The 24,868-nt window shown below is 40.5% G+C and overlaps 1 protein-coding gene across 5 annotated transcripts in view; it reads left to right on the top strand.

Annotated features, from left to right (window-relative positions):
- The window catches only part of LOC124721877 (molybdopterin synthase catalytic subunit-like), a 119,535-nt gene that overhangs the window by 45,201 nt on the left and 49,466 nt on the right, over positions 1-24,868 (top strand). For 4 of the 5 annotated variants that reach the window (XM_047247021.1, XM_047247022.1, XM_047247019.1 and 1 more), the window contains 2 exons: positions 20,578-20,703; positions 20,788-20,919. The exons of the other annotated variant lie outside the window; for it this stretch is intronic. In XM_047247021.1, the coding sequence (XP_047102977.1) occupies positions 20,578-20,703; positions 20,788-20,919 (258 nt within the window). The remainder of the gene's footprint in view (positions 1-20,577; positions 20,704-20,787; positions 20,920-24,868) is intronic. 5 annotated transcript variants of the gene reach the window in all.

A 24,868-nucleotide genomic window follows, 5' to 3' on the forward strand; every position in this document is an offset into this window, starting at 1 on the left:
TTGTGATCACGAGACTTTGCACTTAAGTCCAGGGCTGAATGCCAAATCTTTGTACCATGCCTCGCAGAGCGAATGGATAGGACATTGTTGATGGCTATATGTTTGTTGATGGCTATATGTTTGTCAGATCGGGACTTTACTCTTAATGGCCTCTTTGGTGCTATTTGAAAGCTTATCACTGGGTTTCAAACTCTCCTTTCTCCCGCCACCACTACCATTGTCATTGTCAACACGAACGTAACACAAATCTATGCAGACACACTCATCAATCACGTACTTGAGACAATTACTGTTAAAGACTCCTGGGACACAAATCTCAAGTTGCATCAATTATAATGGCTTGCATCAAACTGCAAGCCAAACAAGTAAGCAGGTGGCAATTTCTCTCCTACTCTTAAACATGCAGTTGTCAACTAGGTGGAGATGACATTGATAGATTTCAGTGCTGCTTGTATGCCTTTTATACTTTAGTACTATACTACTGTAGTAACTGTACAGTCAACATCCATATCAACTTTTTTTCCACAAGCTTTTGTGATATTATTTTTATTTATTTTTTTTCAATTTATGGAAACCAGAATAGTTCTGGCAGTGATGATAAAGCAGTGATGCCCTTGAGGTACTGTGATCTAAAACTGGCCACAGTGGTAGTTTGTTGGTTTCATGTTCCATCGATTTTGCACAATAACTTGTAATGATGTGGAATGAGTTTTTTACATTCACATCACAAATTAATTTCTATATATTGGCTACATCCTGAACATGTGTTAAAAGAGAGAGGGGAGAGAGAGAGAGAGAGAGAGAGAGAGAGAGAGAGAGAGAGAGAGAGAGAGTTACTAATTCCTACCCACCACCCCACCAACTTTTTAGTCATTACAATAATATAAATTCTTCTACAGAATAGAAGGAGTTGTCAAGTAGTAACTTTTTTAGTTTGTTTTCAAATTTTACTTTGCTGTCTGAGATATTTTACATCCCCCGGTAAGTGATCAATAATTTTAGTTGTAGTATGTGCACCCTTTTTTGTGCTAAATACAGTCTTAATGTGGACTGAATTGTAGTGGATTTTTATAGCAAACTTCATGAGGAAATAAAAATATTGTGAAGCAGTAATCAGAATCCCCAACTCCTTAAACAGATGTCTACAAGATGATTGTGGATGAGCTCCACATATTATTCTTACAGGACGTTTCTGAGCTATGATGACTTCCTTTCTTAAAGACGAGTTACCCCAGAATATTATTTCATATGATGTTGTTGAATGAAAATATACAAACTATGTCAATTACTGATTCTCTCTCTCTCTCCAAGATTTGCAGTGATTGTAAGTGCTAATGTACCTGAACTAAGTTGTTTTAGACATTCCAAAATGTGCTTTTTCCAGTTTCAGTTCTCATCAATATGACACTTCTAGTTTTTATCCTATTTATTATTTGCTCAACATGTGTTGCACCAAACATTGGTGCAGTACCTCTAGATGTGCAGAACTGGAATATGTTGTCTTTTTAGAACTGAGGGTGGTGAGACCATTCACAAAAACCAGTCAGTGAACTTTCAAGAACTTTGTTTATTCTGCTATGTATGTATGCTTGGATTTATTACAATACTAGTGTCATCTGCAAAAAGAACTACTTCTGCTTGTTATATATTAGATGGAACATCGTTTTTTATATATATATGTGAGGAACAATAGTGGACCCAAGATTGAGCCTTGGAGAACCCAATATATAATTCTCTCCAGTCACAATAATGTTCCCGGGCTATATTTGTTGGGTTACTAAGTACAACTTTCTGTATTCTTTTCGTTAGATATGACATTATCCATGGGTTGGCTATGTGATCAGCCCCATAAAACTTAAATTTATCTTGGAGGATACTGTGATTCACACAGTGTTCAAGTTGAGTTATTGGCAGACTTGTTGCAGTTTATCAAACCAAACTTGAACAGAACTAATACTGTGAATAGGGGCATTGTTATCTAGCTGGGTAATGTCTGTTCCACCATATGAATGTGGTCGCATAAAATGTCTACATAACCCTTGGTCATAATGATTTTTTGCAGGAATTCTCTTGATAGTAATAAAGCAAATGGAGTACCACAAAAATGCTGCCATACTGTCACAGAATGAGCTCTGTTCTAAATGGAAACAATTAGGCAATCCAATAAACAAACTTCTTTGATGTCTGCTATACATAAATGTGATGTGCTGTTGGAAATAGGATGAAAGATGACTTGGTGACTTGCATTAGTCTCTCCTGATCATCCTTGTTATACTTAATGCATTGTTTTCATGTTGACATATGAAGGGTCGGAGACAGATAGTCATAAGCCACATTCAACTAGTTTTGAGATACAGGGACTTTAAAGTTCCATGGAAGTAAAAAACATGTTGAAGATAAAATAGACACTTCCTTATCACTTTTAATTATACTTGAATACATTGCAAATCTTGTGTAAAATATGCAATCTTCTTTCTGTTACGTAATATTAATTTGAGAGTAAATTTAATTATGATGTGATCGAAAATGGCTTATGGCTGTCTCTCCCTGAAAATAATTTAGAACATGAAGTACATTTTGAAGGTTTAATTTTGAAAGTTATACAACAACTAGTACTTTTTAACAATATTTTCACTTTCATATACACACAAACATAACAGATAAGTCAGTCTAATACTTTATTTTACACTGTAAATGTGAAATCAAGGGGTCGTGTGGTAGCGTTCTCACTTCCCGCACCTGGGTTCCCGGGTTCGATTCCCGGCGGGATCAGGGATTTTCTCTGCCTTGTGATGACTGGGTGCTGTGTGATGTCCTTAGGTTAGTTAGGTTTAAGTAGTTCTAGAGGACTGATGACCATAGATGTTAAGTCCCATAGTGCTCAGAACCATTTGAACCATTTGAAATCAAGAGAATTCTTCTATGTCATCATCGTTCACTTTATTTCCAGCACATGACTGAAAAAAGCAATAATGTGCTGCAGGCATGTATGCCATAAGATACAGCATGTCATCAATCTTTTTCTGATTAATTTGAAGTGGATTTCTATATTTTATTAGCAACTGTAATAGCTCTGGCTCAGCAGGTCTTCCTTCCCTCTTGCTATGTAGATCCACTAACATGACGGTTCCTATATCTGAGTAGCAGTGCTTCACACTTAGCGTGAAGGGATCTTTGTACTCAAATTGTGTCACTTCTCTAAAACAAATGGGATCTCCTGATCTGAATAGAGTGGGTATCGAGATTGCCCAAGCTTCTAAGTCTTGTCTGTACCTTTTCGTCACAATGAAATTTTTTGGACTGACAGATTTGAATACTTCTGCCCGTTCATCTGATGTGTATACTATTGGACGTCTGTTTCTCACATAAATTTCGATGTGACCAAAATCACGATTGCAAGGAAGTCTAGTATGTCCTAGCATGGGGAAATAATGCTGCATGGATTCAAATATTTTGGTGGCAACGAGAGTTCTTTCCAGGGCAATAAGAGACCAATTCTTTGCCTCGCCCTTGCAGTTATGTGTGATTATGTGGAAATTTGTGGCTTGAGTGTTAGTCAGTTCCAAGTATTTTAATAAACAGCTCTTAACTTCATCTGAACCCCTTCCTCTGTCCTTCCCATTCCACAGAAATATGTATCCTTTATTTGACCTACAATCGTGGATACCATAGTTATACATCAATATTTTTGTCTTGTAGAATGCTGGGCCAACTGTTAGTTTTGGCGTGGGAAACATTTGTTGCATGTCCATTGCTTTTATGTGGTGCTCTTTCACATTCTCTTTACCCAGAGAAGCTAAGGACATGATCATATTTTATCAGCCTTTCTTACTCATAGATGCAACTCACTTTGTTTTTTCCTTTGTGTAATTTCTTCTGCACATAATACTGGGTTACTCATTGCTGTTAAAAAGGTTTCACATGTTGAACAGGTGTCGCTTTTTGGTAGTTTGAAGCCTATGTTAAATTTGGATACAAAAATTGCCCTGAATTTGCTTTGTGGTACAGTGGGGCACCCTGTATTCAGAGTATTTGTCCCAAAGTAAGGATGCAATTGTTAGACCACATCCAAAATATACTTTGTTGAGGTTCTGCTGTCTGCTATAGTGATGTTTATATTTTGATATAGCATTGAGGAAGTCTCTGACACCTTGCACAGCTCCATCTTGAAATTTATGTAGATGATTGCCATATTTGCCTGAATAGTAAAATGTAATATACAAACCTCTCCCATCTTCTTTTGTAACCGTGCGACCCCACTCTTCTTGTGTGGTTCTGTAAGCCATGAACCCTGAGGAAAGCTTGCTTAGAAGTCAGGATTTCCATTCCATTTACTTTCACATTGTATGAAAATGTCACAGCTCTAGATGAAATTTGCTTTGTAGTCTTTTTTGGGTAGGTGTGAAAGAAAGAAATGTGAAGCAGAACAAGGTAAAGTAAATTTGTGACAATTGGTCCATTCGTTTTTAAAAGAAGTGAAATGAACCTTTGCTTTTTTGGTACCATTTTCATACAACATATTAGATCATTATTCTAGGCTTTAAAGTTTCCTATTTCAGAAAAAGAGTGAGAAATGTTTTTGTCTTCTGAAAGTAGTTTCGTATAGCACTTATTTGAACAACTACAGGGACGTCAAAAAGATGCTTCCTGAACAGTCTTGTTGGTTTTAGAAGACACATATTGCTGACCCATGCTACGTCGACGTTTGGCCTTAATTTTTTTTCGACTGATCAATATTACGCTTTCTTTTTCTTGAAGAGCTTGGCTTCTGGAGTGATACTTCATTTGCTCTACTTATTTCAAGCTGTAATATGAATAGAAAAATAATAGCAGAACTGTGAGATATAGTCACAAGCCACACAAATCATTATATACTGCTGAAATGGCATTGATAATAAATATATTCTTACAATTTTGTAGCCATGAAAACTACATTATTACTGAAATCAGTGGTCATTAAAATTAGGCTCTAAAGGTTTCTCATTAACACAAAAGATGATGATCAACTGTGAGAACAATGTTACGAGAAACAGTCACAAGCCACTGAACAATGATCACCAGTAAAAAATATTTTTGTATACTTACCGAGACATCTTCTGAGCTAGTACTGTTGCTTGAGGGACACCAAGACTCATCACTATCACAGTCAAAAGGATCAGAATCCTCATTTACACTACAGTCCCTGCTATATACTCCTAGAATGTATGAAGCACCTTCAGATGTACGTGAGAATCCAGCCATTTTGATGTGGCTTGTGACTGTGTGTCTTCTGAAAAAGACACCAGGTGGCAGAGTATAGATCTAGACTACGTCATCACCTGCCACCTGTTGGAGAGAGACGGAACTACTTCAATCCAAGATGAGGAGGGCATTGCTAAGAATGTCATAGCGTGAGTATCTCAATTTCGACAAAAGTGTGGCTTATGACTATATCTCTCCAACACCTGCACATTTTGATGGTGATAAGAGGTTTTGACAGTAGTGTTTTCATGACAGTGATCTTGTAACAACTAGTGGTCGGACTCATTTGTTAGAATCGCATGGTTAGGGTTCTCTGCCTCTTAATATCACTGGTTGACAATGAAATGTTTTCTTAAAGGTTTCCCTGGTGTATTTTTGGTTTCTGATTTCAGGTAAAGTAGGTAGAATGTTGAATCATAGGCAGTTTTGATACAGACTTAGAATTTCTAAGAGGTACACAAAATTTAGCTGTTTGATATACTATCACTGTTATAGCAAGAACAAACATGATTTATGGAACATAGTACTTCATAGAGCAACATGCAAGGTACAGGTTGTGTGTAGCACTAAACACATTGACTGGACAACAGTAATACAATGTAAAGAATAGGCTGATGACTCATTTGCAATTGCTTAAATAATGCTGTTTCCTTACCGGCTTACTAGAAAGTGCTAGGTGGCCGACCCAGGTGCCCTCTACAATCGAGCTTGTGAACTGCATGGACACGCTGTCTCTGGAGTCACGTGCATCATGAGTGAAGGTAAATCACTCCTCCCCTCTGGGGGGTGGGGACTCCTCCCTTGTAGGGGGTGGGGAAACCACATACATACATACATACATACATACATACATACATACATAAAAAACCCTAGGCACAGAAAAAATGCATGGTGGGCCAAAGCTTTGGTGCAAGAGGTCCCCCAATGACAGAGATGTAGAAGCCACAGTACCTTACGGTTTAAGAAAGCAGGAGTCACAACCCGGGGAGCAGCATCCACCATAGCTAAAAAAAGAACCCCATCAAACATAGAAAGGTGGTGCTGGATGGAGAAGTAATTACTCAAGGGATCTGAGTCATGGCCCATGGGTTTTTCAGGCTGACTGTGCTGCACAAAGCAGAGGACTTGACCAAGTACAGGATCCGTGGCGACGACTGATGATATCATGCCACTAGTGATGAGAAAACCATTGACCACATTCTGGTTCTCAGTATCTACAGAGAAACAAAGCAAATCGTCTTGCTCGAATACCGGGTCCAGCTCAATTGGAAGGCGAGATAAGACATCGGCGTTGACGTGTTGCACAGTTGGCCGGTATTGAATCTGATAATGATAAAGGGAGAAAAAGAGAGCCCACTGCTGCAAACAGTGTGCTTCCTTGTCAGGCATGGAAGCCGAAGGATTAAAAAGAGCAACCAATGACTTAAAATCTCACAAGAAGACGTGAAATTTATTGAGGATGAACACAATAGCTAAAGGCTCCTTTTCAACCTGAGAATACCCCTGTTGAGTGGAAGTCGAAGTCTTAGAAGCATAAGCAATGGGTCGTTCAGACCCGTCCTCGTATTTGTGCGCCAACACTGTGTTGAGACTGTGCTGAGAGGCATCTGTAGCCAACATGAGATGCTGACCCGGCTGAAAAGTGGCCGGACACAGGGCAGTTTGAAGGTTAGATTTAAGCAAAGTGAATGCTCGATCACAAGCTGGGCAGTAGAAAAAGGCACTTTTTTACTCGAAAGCACATGGCTGACCAACAGTGAATGTGTCTAGTAATAACTTATGGTAGTACACAACTGTACTTAGAAATGCCTGCAGTTCCTTAACAGAGGTCAGCCATGGTGAAGCTACAATTGCGTCATCATGGGGACACTGTGGCTTGACCCCTGTGTAAGACACCTCAAAACCTAGGCACTCAATTGATTGGCTGAAAAAAACAGAGATTTGGCAAGATTGCGCTTGAGACCCACAGTCCACAGCCTGCAAAACAGAAAACAATGATCGGAGATTACTAAGGTGGTCTTCGGTGGAAAAACCTGAAACAATGATATTGTTGAGGTAATTGATGCAGTCGGGTACAGAGGCTGTCAGCTGTTCTAAAAAATGTTGAAAAATTGTGGGTGAGCTAACGACACCAAAAGGCAAGCATTGATGTTGATAGAGGCCGAAAGGTGTAGTGAAGACAAGAAGGTGCCTAACAGCCTCATTCAATGGGAGCTGGAAGTGTGCATCTAACAGAGCAATCTTCAAAAAGTAGTGACCGCCTGACAATTTTGCTAGCAACTCATCAGGGCAGGGCAAAAGGTATTTATGTATCACGGACTGTGCGTAACTGAAGTCACTGCAGAGATGAAGTTTATCTGTCGGCTTCGTAGTGATGACCTGTGGTATAGCCCATTCACTGGAACAAATAGGTCAAATGACATTGAATGACATCAGATGGTCTAATTCGGCCTTGGTGGAGTCACACAATGTGACAGGTGTCTGTCACACCCGAAAAAAACAAGGGCAGGTGGACTCTTTCATGGTAATGTGGGCCTGAAAAACGGTAGCACAACCTAGCCAAGGGGAAAACAGATGAAATCTCAGAGTAGAGGGACTCAAAATTGCTGAAATGGAACTTGATCAGACACTAAATTTACCTCATCGGCAATGGAGAAACTGAAATCATTAAATAATCTAACCTGAACATTTGTATGGTATGGAAATGATCTACAAGAGGAAAGGAGCGATGAACAACAGATTTGTAAGATACAGGAGTGGAGAACTGATCTAGGATTGGAATTTGCCGTTTGTTGTAGCTAACTAACTTCCATGAAACCTGTGTAAGAGGATGGGAGCCCCAAGTCCATGTGCGTTTGTACCATTACTAAAGCACTACAACTCCTGTGTCCACTTGCACTTTCACTGGTTTATTAAAGACACACAAGTCAATAAGCAATTTGTTTGGGGAAACAGCCACAATAGAGACACAGTTTAAGTCCATCGATACTACTGTACCTCCCAAACTTGTAGAGTAGTTACACACTGATGCAATGTGGCTTTCCTTTTGACACTTGTTGCAAACTGCCCAAAACTTGGGGCATGCAGCAGGCTCATGTTGGATGAAGCGGTAGGAGCAGGACAGAAGGGGGGCACGCGACCACTGCTGTGACGGGACCTGTTGCAGCTGTAGCCGTAACCGACACTGCCCCATGCAATGCTGAGTTGGAAGTTGTATTGGTGCAAAGGGTTCCCTGTCATCCTGAACACTTGCAGTGTGCCTAACTGGTGTTGACTGAGCAACTTCCGATACTTCTCCCCATGCAGCAGTCTGATTGCCTGCTGCTCGTGACTCTTGAAAGGATTGTGCTGTATTGAGCACATCCATAAGTGTCGGATTCTCACACTGAAGTGTGCCTGTTCTACAACTTCCCTATCTGGAGCCAGACAGATGATAATATCATGCACCATGTGATCAGGGTAGGAGTTGTGATGGGTGCTAGTGACAAAATTACAATGACGGCTCAACCAGTGTAATTCTGCAGCCCGGGCTGTGTAAGATTGGTTTGGCATTTCTGACAACGGTAAAATTCTACACATGTCGCTTGCACGTTTCATCAGAAAATAAGCTGGCCGATACTTACAAAGGCACAAGCTGGCACAACAACTGATACATGCGCAATGAAGGCAAGGAAAGAAAGAAAGGCAGACCTATACAGGTTTGCCCTCATGAAAAATGTAGAAGTGTTGGCGTAACTGTGTCTAATAGGGGTCCCAATCTTCAGCCGATTCATCATATGCTGGAAAGGGTAACAGTTACACTGATGGTAGAGTAGCCTGCCACAAACATGCAGGAGCTACTCGACTGAGAGTGGTCATGAGAGCCTGCTGTTGTTCCGCGAAAGCTTGCTGCTGAGCATGGAGATGTTGGAGTATTTATTTGATCAATATTTTTGTTGGGTGACTGAGCACTGTTGCTAACATGCAGAGAAAATGTAACCCTCACTTATCGCCAAGTTTATTACAAACTCGATTTATGGAACATAGTACTTTATAGAGCAACATGTAAGATACAGGTTGTGCAGAACACTGAACACATTGACTGGACAACAGTTATACAGCTTAAAGAATAGACCGAGAATGTTTTTGTGATTGCTTAAATAATGCCACTTCTTTGGCAGCCCACCAGAGCCGTACCGTGAACTGACACAGGCCTGTGAACTGTATGGACACACACTTTCTGAAATTATACACGTCATGAGTGAAGACAAATCAGTCACCAGTATTTTTTTGTGAAAGTTTTCAATGCTACCCACTACAAAAAGATGTTTAATTTTATAGTCATTACAGATGTGGAAAGAGTGCTTTTGGATGCCATGAGGAGCACAGGTTGTAATCAACTACAAGTGGTGGCTCACGTTGCTACCAACCAGACTGCCAGTCTTGCTTGTGAGATGAAGATGGAGCTAACCATCTGCAGCCTCATAGACAGAACTGACTGTGATCCTTTGGTGCAGAGCTGAATGGAGGGTCTGAATCAGAGACTCTGGCAGTTCTGTGACTGAGTAGGCGGTAGATTCCTCAACTTAGGCTGTCAGGTAGTGGGTTTCCTGGTTCCACTTAATAGCTGGAAGTCTACTACACACAGGAAGTGGCTACACAGGTAGCAGGGATTGTGTCAAGTGGACTGGGCAGTTTGTTTTACCGACCTCTTGGCTCAGGTGATACAGTTGCTGAACAGTTCAAAGAGACTTATTTCAAACAGAATCCGCACTCGTACAATTATAGTTGGTGGTGACTTTATTCTTTCCTCAGTATGTTGGCAAAAATACTTGTTTAAAGCCTGCCAACATTAAAAACTGTAGACATAAAATGTCATCTTAAATTGTACTGAATGCTTTCTTGGAACATTATTGTGAACAACTAGTTGAGGAGCCCACTTGAAGTGTAAATGTATGCGAAAACATGCTTAACCTCTTAGCAACAAATACTGTGTATTATGGACTATAAAATGCTACAGAAAAAGAGACACACATTTTTACCATTTTTATTATTAGATCGCAATGCAAGACTGAAAAAAAATCTTTGTTTATAAACACCGAACTGGCCTTCAAGATCCCTGAAAATCATTCTCTCAACTTTCTTCTTCTGATTCTTCTTCTTCTTCCTCCTCCTCCTCCTCATTGTTGTCCTCTCATTATATAAGATAGTCTTCACTGCCATCGAAAGCAGTACTTATGCCACAGTTCTTGAAAGATTTAACAATAATGTCTTCTCTCACTCTTAGACTGCGACTGTTTTATCCACTGAGACACTTGTTTGATTGTAGGTCATTTTAAAGATCCCTTCAACGTGAGTTCATGTTAGGTTTCCTCCATCATCCGTTCTTCCCATTCCTCTGTCATATACACATAATAGTTTATTTATTGATACATCAAGAGGTTTCAGGTGTGAAGTCATTCTCCTAGAGTAACAGCAAGCTCTGTATTTCCCTGTCTAGTACCTTTTTCAAAACTGAACTAGCACAAGAAAAGAAATCTTCTTCAATAAAGCACCTTTCCTTCTCTCCCACACACTGTTAATCCATAATTTCATACCAGCCTTGTCCATCCAACCTTTGTCATGTACGTGGACAACACCTGGTGGTATTTCAGAAGCTTTGGCCTTGTTTTGTCCTTCAAAACAATCAGTGGATTAAGTTTAGTACCATCAACACAACATAAAAGGACAACAGTGTAGTGCATTTTTGCATGTCCACTTGTTTTTATAGTTACAGTTTCAGCACCTTTCATGCAACAGTTCTGTTACTCAGCTCATCAAACGTCAGAGGAGTTTTGTCCATATTTGCTATTTGGCTTAGTTCCTCATTGGTTTCTATTTGATGTTGCATAATAAAATGATGGAAAGATAACATTTTCAGTTCCTACTCTTGTGGTATTTTCTGAAATATTTTGGTTTGCATGCTATGTCCATGATGCTTCTTAAACCTCTAGCACCAACCAACTCCACTCTTAAAGTTTGTTAAGTTCCACCATAGCACTAGCATACAAGTGTGTATGTGAATAATTTTTGTATTAATTTCAGTGTAATTTTGATGGTATCCTTCAATCCATTTTAGTATGTCATCTTCTAGTTTTGGCCATTTTGCATTCAGTCCTCTATTTGCACATTTAGTCTTCCTCACTTTTCTCTGTTCTTCTTTAGTAGCCTGCCAATCGCGAATGGTTTTTTCTGTTGGTAGTGGGACAAAATTCCTCTCAGATGCTCTTGTTTCCTTGTTGTTCTGCATATTGCTGTTACTTTCAGTTTATCACCCACATCATATGAATAACTTTTATTTATGAATATCTTTTATTTTTTTCCATTATGAAACTAGCTTCTAATAAAAATATTGTACTGTTACTAATAAGACAAGTCACTTTCAGTTAAAGTTCACTGGCACTGTAAACTGCAATGTCGCGTCATAGGCTAGACAGTGTTCTGAGTTTGTGATGGTGTGGTGGGAGGGAGACAGTGTTAGCAAACCTGTGAATCCCAACAACTCATGTTTGTCACATTGGTGCACTGCTACTGCCGGTTGAATCCAATGTTGGCAGATAGAAATAGGTTTCCTGTGGCATTGAATATATGGCCATTTTTAAGACTGTTGGGAATTTTAAATCAAACACTTGACATTTTTATATTTATTTTAAGTATAGATGCACCTGAAGTGTGGAGGCAATTAATCAAAGTTGTAAAGTGCACCTTATAGTCTGTAAAATTGGTAATCCTGAGAAATTAGGGAGCATCATAATGGGTACAGGGATTATGGTCCACATGGCTGTTGTAGCGAGACTGAGTACCTTAAGTTTCCACAGCAAAAAAACTGTCTTGAAATCTGATAGAAAACCGAAAGAGATTCTGATCATATGTAAAGTACAGAAGCGGTAAGACGCAATCAGTACCTTTGCTGTGCAATAACAATGGTTATATCACTTACGACAGTGCCACTAAAGCAGAGTTACTAAACATGGTTTTCTGAAACTCATTCAACAGATGTAGTAAATACTCCAGAATTTGAATCTAGAACAACTGAGTACTTGATGAACTTACAAGAGAAACTCCCCATCACAGCCCCCTCAGATTTAGTGGTAAGATGACCCAGTGGATAGTCCGTCCGGCCAAAACTGAACACAGATTAATCATGAAAGCAGGAAGAAGGCATACTGAACTTTGGGGGGGGGGGGGGGGGGGAGCAAAATAGGAACAATGAACAGTCCAAGCTTATCAAGTGCAACATCGAGTGAAGTATAAGAATAACAGCTTCATGGTTAAGTAGTCACAGTGTTGGGCTGCAATGCAGATGAGCCAGATTCAAAACTACTGTGTGTCATTTTTATTTTTCTCCCAACATTATGAACCATCTGTCTGGTCATTGAAATGTTTGTTCTCTTTCTGTCATCTTGGCAGTTGTCATATTATGCATTGGTTATAAAATAGGAGTCATGTGGTAAGCATACATTACCATCACAAGTATATGTCATGAATTGTAGGAGTAGGTGAGATACCACTTTGATGTCTCACAGAAATGAAAACATCAAATAAACAGGTGTGAACTATGTTACAACAAAGGAATTCAAGACTCATAACTTCCAAAATGGAATGCTACTTCAAAAACATATATGTTGGCATGAGGGAGCTTCGATCACGGTCTGCCTGCTTTGTAGTCCAACACAATGACCACTTTACCACGGTGCCATGTCAGTTTGATACTGCTTTATGTTGCACTACTTATACGTGGACTGTTCAGATATTTTATTTTGCCTTTTTTTGCACAGTTCAATATACCTCCTTCCTGTTTTCATGCTTGATCTGTATTCAGTTTTTGATGGGCTGTCCACTGGGCCCTCTGACCATTAAATCTGAGGGAGTTGTGATGGGGAGTTTCCCTAGTTAGAAGTTGGAAGTATGTACCTTCAGTGTAGTGAAGCAGCTCAAATCACTTAATAAAAGCAAGGCTCTGGTCTAGATTGTGTACCAATCAGTCAGGTTCCTTTCAGAGTATGCTGATACAGTAGCTCCATACTTAGCAATCATATACAACTGCTCACACTTCAAAAGATCCGTACGTAACGACTGGAAAGTTGCACAAGTCACACCAGTACCCAAGATACCAAATATGAATAATTCGCTGAATTACAGACCCATATCACTAACATCGATTTGCAGTAGTGTTTTGAAACATATATACTGTGTTCGAGCATTTGGAATTACCTTAAAGAAATGATTTAATAACAAATATTCATCATGAATTCAGAAAATATTGTTCTTGTGAAACACAACTGGTTTTGTATTCTGGTGAATTAATGAGTACTGTCAACAGGGAATATCAAATTGATTACATATGTTTGATTTGCAGAAGGCTTTTGACACTGTTCCTCAGAAGCATCTTCTAATCAAATTGCTTCTACATTTACATACATAATTCGCAAGCCACCATACGGTGCGTGGCAGAGGGTACCCTTTACCACTAGTCGTTTCCTTTCCTGTTCTGCTCGCAGATAGCTTCCAGATGAGCACTAATTTCTTGTACCTTATCTTCCTGGTCCCTACACGAAATGTATGTTGAGGGCAGGGGGATCTTGTGCCGCAGGGTCAGTAGTAACTGACAGAAAGCCATTGAGTAAAACAGAAGTAATATCTGACATTCCGGAAGGAAATGCTATAGGTCCTCTGCTGTTTCTGACCTACGTAAATTATGTAGGTGACATCTACATATACATCTACATCGATACTCTGCAAATCACATTTAAGTGCCTGGCAGAGGGTTCATCGAACCACCTTCACAATACTCTATTATTCCAATCTCGTATAGCATGCGGAAAGAATGAACACCTATATCTTTCCGTACGAGCTCTGATTTCCCTTATTTTATTGTGGTGATTGTTCCTCCCTGTGTAGGTCGGTGTAGACAAAATATTTTTGCATTTGGAGGAGAAAGTTGGTGATTGGAATTTCATGAGAAGATTCCATCACAACAAAAAACGCCTTTCTTTTAACGATTTCCAGCCCAAATGCTGTATCATTTCTGTGACACACTCTTGCATATTTCGCGATAATACAAAACGTACTGCCTTTCTTTGGTGTACTCTGTCAGCCCTATCTGGTAAGGATCCCACACCGCGCAGCAGTATTCTAAAAGTGGACGGACAAGCATTGTGTAGGCAGTCTTCTTAGTAGGGCTGTTACATTTTCTAAGTGTTCTGCCAATAAACGCAGTCTTTGGTTAGCCTTCCCCACAACATTTTGTATGTGTTCCTCTCAGTTTAAGTTGTTCGTAACTGTAATACCTAGGTATTTAGTTGAATTTACAGCTTTTAGGTTAGACTGATTCATCGTGTAACTGAAGTTTAATGAGTTCCTTTTAGCAGTAATGTGAATGACCTCACACTTTTCGTTATTTAGGGTCAACTGCCACTTTTCACACCATTCAGATATTTTTTCTAAATAGTTTTGCAATTTGTTTTGATCTTCTGATGACTTTATTAGTCGATAAACGTCAGCGTCATCTGCAAACAACTGAAGACGGCTGCTCAGATTGTCTCCCAAATCATTTATATAGAGAAGGAACAGCAAAGGGCCTCTAACACTACCTTGGGGAATGCCAGAAATCACTTCTGTTTTACTCGATGACTTTCTGTCAGTTACTACGAACTGTGACCTCAATGACAGGAAATCATAAATCCAGTCACATAACTGAGACGATATTCTATAAGCACGCAATTTCACTATGAGCCGCTTGTGTGGTACAGTGTCAAAAGCCTTCCGGAAATCCAGAAATACAGAATCGATCTGAAATCTCTTGTCAATAGTACTCAACACTTCACAGTGTTTCACAGGAATGATGTTTTCTAAACACATGTTGACTGTGTGTCAATAGACCATTTTCTTCGAGGTAATTCATAATGTTCGAACACAATATATGTTCTAAAATCCTGCTACACATCAACGTTGATGATATGGGCCTATAATTTAGTGGATTACTCCTACTGCCTTTCTTGAATATTGGTGTGACCTGTGCAACTTTCCAGTCTTTGGGTATGGATCTTTTGTCGAGCGAACGGTTTTATATGATTGTTAAGTATGGAGCTAATGCATCAGCATACTCTGAAAGGAATCTAATTGGTATACAGTCTGGACCAGAAGACTTGCTTTTATTAAGTGATTTAAGTTACTTCACTACACTGAGGATATTTACTTCTACGTTACTCACGTTGGCAGCTTCCTCAATTCGAATTCTGGAATATTTACTTGGTCTTCTTTAGTGAAGGTGTTGTGGCGTAACAAGCTAGTTACGCCACACTGAGAAGGGAGCCGAAAGGCACGCGTACACACACGCCGACTGGCGTCAAGTCTGGAACAGGATACGTTATGACTGCTATCAAGAAAATACGTAGCTTTGGAATATACTTAACTTTATTCTTTGTTGGTTTACAACATTCTTCTTGAGACATTTATACGATAACTCTCAAACTAGGTAAGGCTAATGGCGCCTTGCTAGGTCGTAGCCATGGACTTAGCAGAAGGCTATTCTAACTGTCTCTCGGCAAATGAGAGGAAGGCTTCGTCCGTATTGTCGCTAGCAATGTAGTCGTACGACTGGGCAAGTGCTCGTCCGTATCTCGAGACCTGCCTTGTGGTGGCACTCGGTCTGCAATCACACAGTGGCGACACGCGGGTCCGACATGTACTAAATGGACCGCGGCCGATTTAAGCTACCACCTAGCAAGTGTGGTGTCTGGCGGTGACACCACAGAAGGCATTTCGGAAGGCTGTGTTTAGTAATCTGCTTTGGCAGCACTGTCTTTGATAGTATCTCCAGTGCTATCACGCAGAGAAGGCATTGATTGTTTCTTGCCGCTAACATACTTCACATATGACCAGAATCTCTTTGGATTTTTTGCCAGGTTTTGAGACAAAGTTTTGTTGTGGAAACTGTTATAGGCATCTCACATTGAAGTCCGCACTAAATTTCAAGCCTCTGTAAAAGATCACCAATCTTGGGGATTTTGCATCTGTTTAAATTTGGCATGTTTGTTTCATTGTTTCTGCAACAGTTTTCTAACCCGTTTTGTGTACCAAGGAGGATCAGCCTCATCGTTCAGTAATTTATTTGGTATAAATCTCTCAACTGCTGCTGATACTATTTCTTTGAATTTAAGCCACATCTGGTCAACACTTATATTATTAATTTGGAATGACTGGAGATTGTCTCTCAGGAAGGTGTCAAGTGACTTTTTGTCTGCTTTTTTGAATAGGTATATTTTTCGCTTATTTTTCTGGGATTTGGGGATTACAATATTCAGTCTCACTAGGACAAGTCTGTGTTCACTAATCCCTGAATCGGTTTTGATGCTCGTTATTAACTTGTTGCTAAGAGGTCAAGTGTGTTTTCACAACTGTTTACTATTCGCGTGAGCTCATGAACTAACTGCTCGAAATAATTGTCAGAGAATGCATTTAGCAAGATTTCGGATGATAGTTTTTGCATACCTCTGGAATTAAACATGTATCCACATGCGTACTAAAAGAAATCTGACAAATTCCAGTTACACAATTAATCTCTCACACAAATCTAAAGGCTGTACATTCAGCTAAATACTTAGGGATTACAATTACAAATAACTTAAATTGGAATGTTCACATATATAATGTTATGGATAAAGCAAACCAAAGACTGTGATTTATTGGCAGAACACATAGAAAGTGCGACAGGTCCACTAAAGAGACTGACTACACCATGCTTGTCTGCCCTTTTCTAGAGTGTTGCTGTGCAGTGTGGGATCCGCATCAGATGGGACTGGGAAACTTCAAAGAAGGGCAGCTTGTTTTGTATCATCATGTAGAAAATGAAATAAATGAAATGAAATGATCATGTGGCATTATTAGGTGGGAGATCCCATGTGGGGTTGTTCAGCCGCCTTTTGCAAGTCTTTATATATGATGCCACTTCTGCAACTTCGATGTTGTTGTTGTCGTCGATGATGATGATGATGACGATGATGACAACACAACACCCAATGCCCGAGCAGCTGAAATCTCCGACCGGGCTGTGAATCGAACCTGAGCTCATTTCATTTCATTGCGGCAGGATCTTCTCTTAAAATTTCAGTCACCAACTTTCTTCTCAGGTTGTGAAAATATTCTGGTGGCACCCACCTACATAGGGAGAAATGATCATCATGATAAAATAAGAGAAATCACAGCTCGCACATAAAGATTTAAGTGGAACAGTAGAGAAATAGCTTGAAGGTGGTTTGACAATTAATTGTGGATTGCAAAGTAATCACATAGATGTTCCTATGTGTTTCAGTGACATTGTAATATTGAGTCCTATATATTTGTTTTACATATTGCTTTTGATGCAAACTTCAGCAATGAGTGACAATTCCACTGGTTCCTGCTTTTGCGAATTTTATGGCTTCATGAGGTTATATTAATTCTCCTGATCACTTCTGATACATTTTTGACAGATTTGTTGCGAAAACAGCAGTTTTCTCAAAGAAGTGTATTTTGTGTCCTTTGACATAAAGATTAGGGATCAGGACAACACTGAGTATGTTCAAGTTGTTAGGAAGGACTCCTGTCTCCTAAGCAAATGGGGCAGTCATGCGAAAGACAGGCACTGGTCTCAGAAAATCAGGCCAATCAGAACGCTATAAGTTGGAGGGAAAAATGTATAATTCATTTCAGATATGTACCCAAAAAATGCTTCTGCCTCCACTTCACATAAAACTTGCATTATGAAATGATTTATTAAAGCCCTATCAAAAGATGGTGACATCCTGAAGTGTGTGGGAAGACGTTACCACTACTATCGAAAGTTGAGATGAAAGAATGGAGTGTTCATCAGACCTGATATTCAGAAACGAATGGAAGATGAAATTTAAAGGTAATCTTGGATATCCTTTTAACAAGTTGTCAACAAGTTTCTTTGCAACTACATGGACATTGATTACAAGAATCAGAAACATGCTGGATAACTCCGTAAATAGGATGCCTCAGTGAGCTTGTAGCTGCACTTTCTGGACTCCCGCATCAGCTGTTTTCTAGAAAATCTAGGTGCTGTGAATGAGGAACTGGGAGAAAGCCAAGAAGAAAATACAATGGAGATTTGAAGGAAAAAAGAAGAGAAGTTAAAATGTATGCCTTTGCATGAAACATGAATAACAAAACACTTCATTATAATGTTAGGAGTGTCTTATTTTATCATGTCTATATCAATAAAGCTTTTTTGAGTGTGTGTTTTGTATGAATTTTCTGATTGTTTGTCATTACCTTGTGAAAACCCTTATGTGAGAGAGGGAACCCATAGCATATCTGAACTTAACATATCAATAAACATTCAACTCACCTAAAATGATCAACAAAAAATTGCAGAGTATAAATCTGTAGACCTGTGTAATCTCAGACAAAATCTCATTTTCAGTGGTCTTTTTAGAGACAGTTTGTTGGGTCTTCTGGTCTGATGTGCTGTGGCAGCTGATTACCAACTCACTTTTATGTAGGATATATGTCGGCCAATCCTAACATTAGACAGATAGGTAGATGTCAAATGCACACAAACACCAAAAAATGAGACTCCCTTTGCACTCACTATCTTTCTATAAGCAGTCTAATTTGTGTATGTGGGATGTAAACATCTCTGTGCAATTACAGATCAATCTAGGAACAGCAGTACTCCATGTAAAATTGTTATGCCACATAGTATTCAAATAAGAAAATGCAGAGAGGCACATGATTTCAAAATACTGATTCTTGCAGTATTCTTGTTTATTGCCAGTAGCACCTATTGTTTGTCATTCATTCTGCCAGTTGGTAGAATATCAGCAATTGATAGGAGAGCTTTTGGTACCATGGAATTATAAAATGCATTGAACTGGTTAGTGTGTGTGTTGTATAAAAACGAAAATTCAATTCAGAAAACTGTTAAAGTCATAAAGGATAATCGGTACATTCAGGAGGAAAATTTGCAGTACTTCTGATACGAACTCATAAAACAATCACAGCACTCGTATCTTTCGAAATAATAGATAGATATCATCTCCAGAAAAGAGGCATTCCCCTTCCTGAACCATTTCCTCTTCCTACTCTTTCCTTCTGTGAGCTATGAGTGCTGTGATTTGGGAGTGGTATTAAAAGTTGAGAGAGAGAGAGAGAGAGAGAGAGAGAGAGAGAGAGAGAGAGTGTTCGTACCTCCTCCATGTTACCACAGATGACGTGTCACTCATCTCGTTTGTACTAAGATACCAGTACACGTGAGGTGCCTATTTGCTTCCACCTCCTTGAGTGGAATGCATAAGTTCCAGTACATGTTCACCTACCTGCAGTCTTCTATAGTTGTTATCCCCTGTGTAGAAAACAGCACGTAGGTCATGAATCTGTTATCTGGAGACTGTAAGAAACTCTTAGCGAGGAACTGTTGTTTTAGAAATGATTAAATCTCCAATCGATTTGTTTATATGGGATGCCATTCACTTTTTATTAGCAGAACATGAGAAACTGCACGTTAGAGTCACAAATGATTTATATGTTTCAACAAATTAATGAACTGCATATTTCCACAATTAGTATCACACTGTTCTCAACTATATGTTCAAATAACCATACAACGCTAATAAAGTCTTAACTAACACTGACCATGGCAGACAGCATGTCTGTCCTCCGAGGATTCCTAACCAGCTCTCACAGTTACAAACTAGACATTTCAAATTAAGTCTTAACTGATACTGCGGTGGACAACATGTCTGTCCTCTGAGACTCCTCAACTTACTCTGATCTTTGGCTTAACCACTTTGCCCGCCATCCAAGTTATGCACAATCCGAAGATCACTGAATTGCTTCATCTGCCTGTTTTTTGCAGTTGTTTATAATTCTGCTGATTATTAGTACTTGAAAAGTAATGGAATGATAGCACGCTATTGAGAGATGCTTTAAATATAACACGCAAGCAATACTCTGTTTAGTTTGTCTAATATTAACAACAGAAGATTGTCATCTTCGCATGCAACTACCGAATGCAGTAGCCAATCATGGAGAAGGACCACAATTTATGCGGTCTTTCTCACGATACCTGTCTTGAATAAACCATCTGTCATCTGTACCTCACACCAAATTATGTCATCTTGCCACAGCTACCTTCCCAACTGCTCTAAAAGAGCTTCTTGTAGCTGAATGTGATGGCTGCACAGTGGCACCTCCTGAATGTAAGGGCCGACTTTTCTCTTTCTGAATTGTAAATGTTACTGGTTAGATAGTATCTGCATTGTGAGAAAGTTCCATATTTGTGGTGATACCACAGTACTATTTTTTTTCTAGGAAAGACAAAATACTCCTACGACTAGTGCCGAAAAAGACTTGGAAATAAGTCAGTCACCACATTCTTGTGTCAGCCAGTCTGATGAAGCATCCACATATTTGAGTGGGACAAGACTCTCATCAGAGGTATGTGGTATCTGTCTGTTCCTTTATGTGTTTACAGAGTATACAATCATATTTCTCATGTATGGCAAATGAAATATTTTCCAGGCCCAACGATGTGAAAATATGAATGCTTCTAAAGACTCAAGACTACAGGAAGAATATCTGTCTTATCGTCCTGGTAGTTGCGCAGGCATGATTCCTCCACATCTAATAGTAATGACAGCATCTCCAAAAGAAGTAAGTGAAATGGATTGCTGTAGTTGGATACATCTTCATGTGTGGGAACTGGGAAAGAATCTTGATGGCTGTTACTAGTATTGCTCTAGTTTCAGTTTAATTTGTTAATAACATTGAAGATGTATTCTTGGATCATGGCACTTCTGCATCATTTCGTAGTTATAAAGACAATGTATTCCATTTGTCCCAAATGCAGTTGTCCCCCCCCCTCAAAATCCTGTTCTAGTGCACATCTTGTTAGAAGGTGGCTTGGTTTTGAGTGAACTGTCGTGATCATCCATCCCCACTGACCAACTGTAGCCAATGATATTTTATCTCCCACTGTTATGCTAAACTGTGACAAGTGCTCTCCTCCAGACTGCAGTGTTGCCACACTTTATTGGCTGTGTACAGTACCTGAATGAACTTGATTGTTGTCTGCAGCAACATACAGCATGCGCCACCTGCACCTCCACCTCCCTTTCTACATCTGCCACCATGACTAAGAAAATTATTTTCTCACTCTGGATGTTTTTTAATATTTATTTTTAGCAGCTGTACATATACATACTATGATAAGTGATCTCCTTCAGATAGCTCCATTGCTCTTCATATGATTACACAGAGCAAGGTGGTGGCAGTGGTAATACACTGAATTTGTATTCAGGAGGACAGTGGTTCACATTCCCTTCTGGTCATTCTGTGATTTCCCTAAATCACTTAAGCCAAATACTGGTTTTTTGGAAGGACATGACAGATTTTCATCTCAATCCTTCCCCAGTCAGAGCTTGTACTCCATCTGCAGTGACGTCATCAGCAGGATATTGAGCCCTCATCTTGCTTTTGTTCTTACGAACTAAGGAAAATCAAGTACAAGAATGTTTTGTATACATGAAATGACACTGTGTGAGGATGATTGCCTGAGCTGCTACCTTCCCAAATTGCCAATTGGTCCCTCTGTCAGGTGTCGAGGAGGCGTGACTTGAGGTGTGAACAACCACCTAAGGTGAGTGTGCCCCCTTCTTAGGGGAGCCCCCAGTTGGAAGGAACGCACCATCAGACACACTGGGAATCATGGGGTTTTTCTCACAATGAGCCAATGATCATCTTCACAGTCAATGTCTACCAAACTTAAATGGAATGAGGCTAACGATTCAAAGACCCTCACAGCTGCACCACAGTTCCTTGTGGTTTCACATGCTTAAGACGGTCAGTCCTTTGCTACGGCAAATCCGTTTATTATTCAGAAAGTTGTTGATGCAATTGCTGGTCCTGCGAAATCCTGCTCTCATTTACACAATGACACTTTGCTTTTGGAGACTACTTTTGATTCTCAAGCACAGCGACTGTTTGCTGCTTTGCTCCTCCATGACTATGCTGTTAGTGTTGAGGTCCATCGAACGCTGAATTTTTCCTGTGGTGTTATTTACACTAGGCTGCTCGATGGTCTGACTGAGGCAGATTTCCAAATGTACCTCTCTGATCAGGGTGTCCCTGCAGTCCATTGGGCGATGAAAAAGGTAGATACATTTTTAGTGCCCACACACACTCTTCTCACTTTTGATAGAAAGGTGCTTCCATCAGAGATTAAAGCAGGTTATGAAGTTATCACAGTCTGACCATACATTCCAAACCCGATGTGCTGCTACCAGTGTCACACATGCGATTTTTCTGTCAATACCCGGCCAAATGTGTAACCTGTAGTAGGGATGCTCACGAGGGCGATTGTCCACTTCGTTCTCTCCACTGTATCAGCTGCAATGGCAACCATGCTGTCCCAATCCAAGATTTTCCCGTGTGTCTTGAGGAGTGGGCTCTCCAGGAGATCCAGGTGAAGGAAAAAGTTCCTTTCCCGGTCATTCACAAGTTGTTGAATAGTCAGAAACCCTACGTTCTACCATCCGCCACTTTCAGTACTGTTCTTGGTGCTTCTCACTCCATGAAGGACATCACCATGCAGACATGCAGCCTCAAATTCAGCACCAGTGTTGTAAAATCACCCAGTGTCGTGGTAGCATCCCCATCTCCTCCTCCATCTGTGCAACAAGCCACCAAAATTTCGCCTCGTGGGGCAAAATCACCTACTAGACAATCATCAGGCCAGAAAAGACAGAAGGAATACTCACCTGAAGACTTTCTGTGTCCCTCCAGCAAAAAAATCTGAGTCTTCCTCTGCCAACCAGAAAGGCTCCAAGAAGTCAAACAAAGGGAAACGGTCATCTCCTTCACTGACTTGAAGATCCTCCTTGATGGTATTGGCACATGATATACTCGCCCAGCTGACCTCTGCATCACCTGCGCGCACTGCCAACCGTTTTTCTGCCTTGGACTCTGCAGACTGATAGAAAGAGAATGCCGATGCCTCTGTAGATTTCGTGGAGCAGGAGCCTCCAGTCTCTCTGCCGTGTAGCAGTGTCTCCGAAGGCTTGGCACACGGCAGCCACTGAGGTGACACACCTTCATTTTATCCACCCTCCCCTTTCCTTGTCATGATTCTCCTCCAATGGAATGTTCATGGCCTTCAATCCAACAAAAAGGGGTTATGACTGCTCTTAGAACCGCAGTGTACACATGTTCTCTGCCTCCAGGAAGCAAAATTGTGCCCTCACGACTGCTCTGAGCTGCTGCATTTCTTCCTGGTCCACTTTGACCCCCCCCCCCCCCCCCCGAGGACGGCATTCCATCTCATGGGGGAGTCTTGCTGCTCAGCCGGGATGATGATCATAGTCAACCCAGTTCCCTGACTACCAGCTTCAAGCTGTTACAGTCCACATTTTCCTTCCTGACTTGATCTTTTCCCTTTGTACCATTTAAATCCCTCCGTCATTTCGGTGTCACCTGGGCAGACATCCTCCAGCTTATTGGGCAACTCCCTAACCCCTATGTGCTGCTTAGTGACATTAATGTGCACCATACTCTTTGGGGTTCTCCCAGAGCCTGTCAGAGAGGTGACCTCTTCGCTGACCTCTTCAATCAACTTAACATCTGCCTTAACATGGGAGCACCCATGTTCCTTTCAGACTCCACACACACCAGTTCCCACTTGAACCTCTCCTTCTGCACTGCCCCGCTTGCCGATTGTCTCTAGTGGTCTGTTATTTCTGATATGTACTCGAGTGACCATTTCCCATATGCTATCCATTTGCTGACTCCTACACCACCTAGATGGACACCCAAATGACAGCTTTCTAAGGCCAACTGGCAGCTTTACCCTGCCTTTTACCTGGTTTGTTGCATAGCTGGAGGAGGAGATGGGAATGCTAACCTGACACTGGGCAATTTTACAACTCTGGTGGCCTTTGATAAACCAAATTTCCCCAGTTGTGATGACCCTGTAGAATATCTTACAAATATTATCCTTACCACCACAGAACGTTTTGTTCCTCCCATGTCCTCTTTACTCGCCATGTCCTGGCCTCTTGGTGGACTGAGGTGTGCCGCAATGCAATTTGTGCATGGAAACATGCTCTCCTTTTTTTTAACCATCATCCTACAATGGCAAACTGCAACATTATAAACAGTTGGATGCACAGTATTGTCATGTTCTTTGGGATAGCAAAAACACTAGCTGGATTTCATTCACTAGTTCTTTTAACAGTAGTAGACAATGTCATATTGCTATCTCCAACACCTCAGGCCGCTATTTTGTGGGGATTTCTAGCTCCTCCCACTACCACCCTGCTTTCCTCCATTGGGAATGACTGGAGGAGGCTCGGATGATACCCTTCTCTGCTCAGAATAGTGAGTGCTGCAATCCTTTACTATGACGGAGCTAGATCATGCTCTCACTTCATCCCGATCCTGCACGCCAGGGCTGGATGATGTTAACATTCAGATGTTCTACATCTACATTTACATCTACATCCATACTCCACAAGCCACCTGATGGTGTGTGTACCTTGAGTACCTCTATCGGTTCTCACTTCTATTCCAGTCTCGTATTGTTCGTGGAAAGAAGGATTGTCGGTAT

The sequence above is a fragment of the Schistocerca piceifrons genome, chromosome X, assembly GCF_021461385.2.
Source record: "Schistocerca piceifrons isolate TAMUIC-IGC-003096 chromosome X, iqSchPice1.1, whole genome shotgun sequence".
NCBI lineage: Eukaryota > Metazoa > Arthropoda > Insecta > Orthoptera > Acrididae > Schistocerca > Schistocerca piceifrons.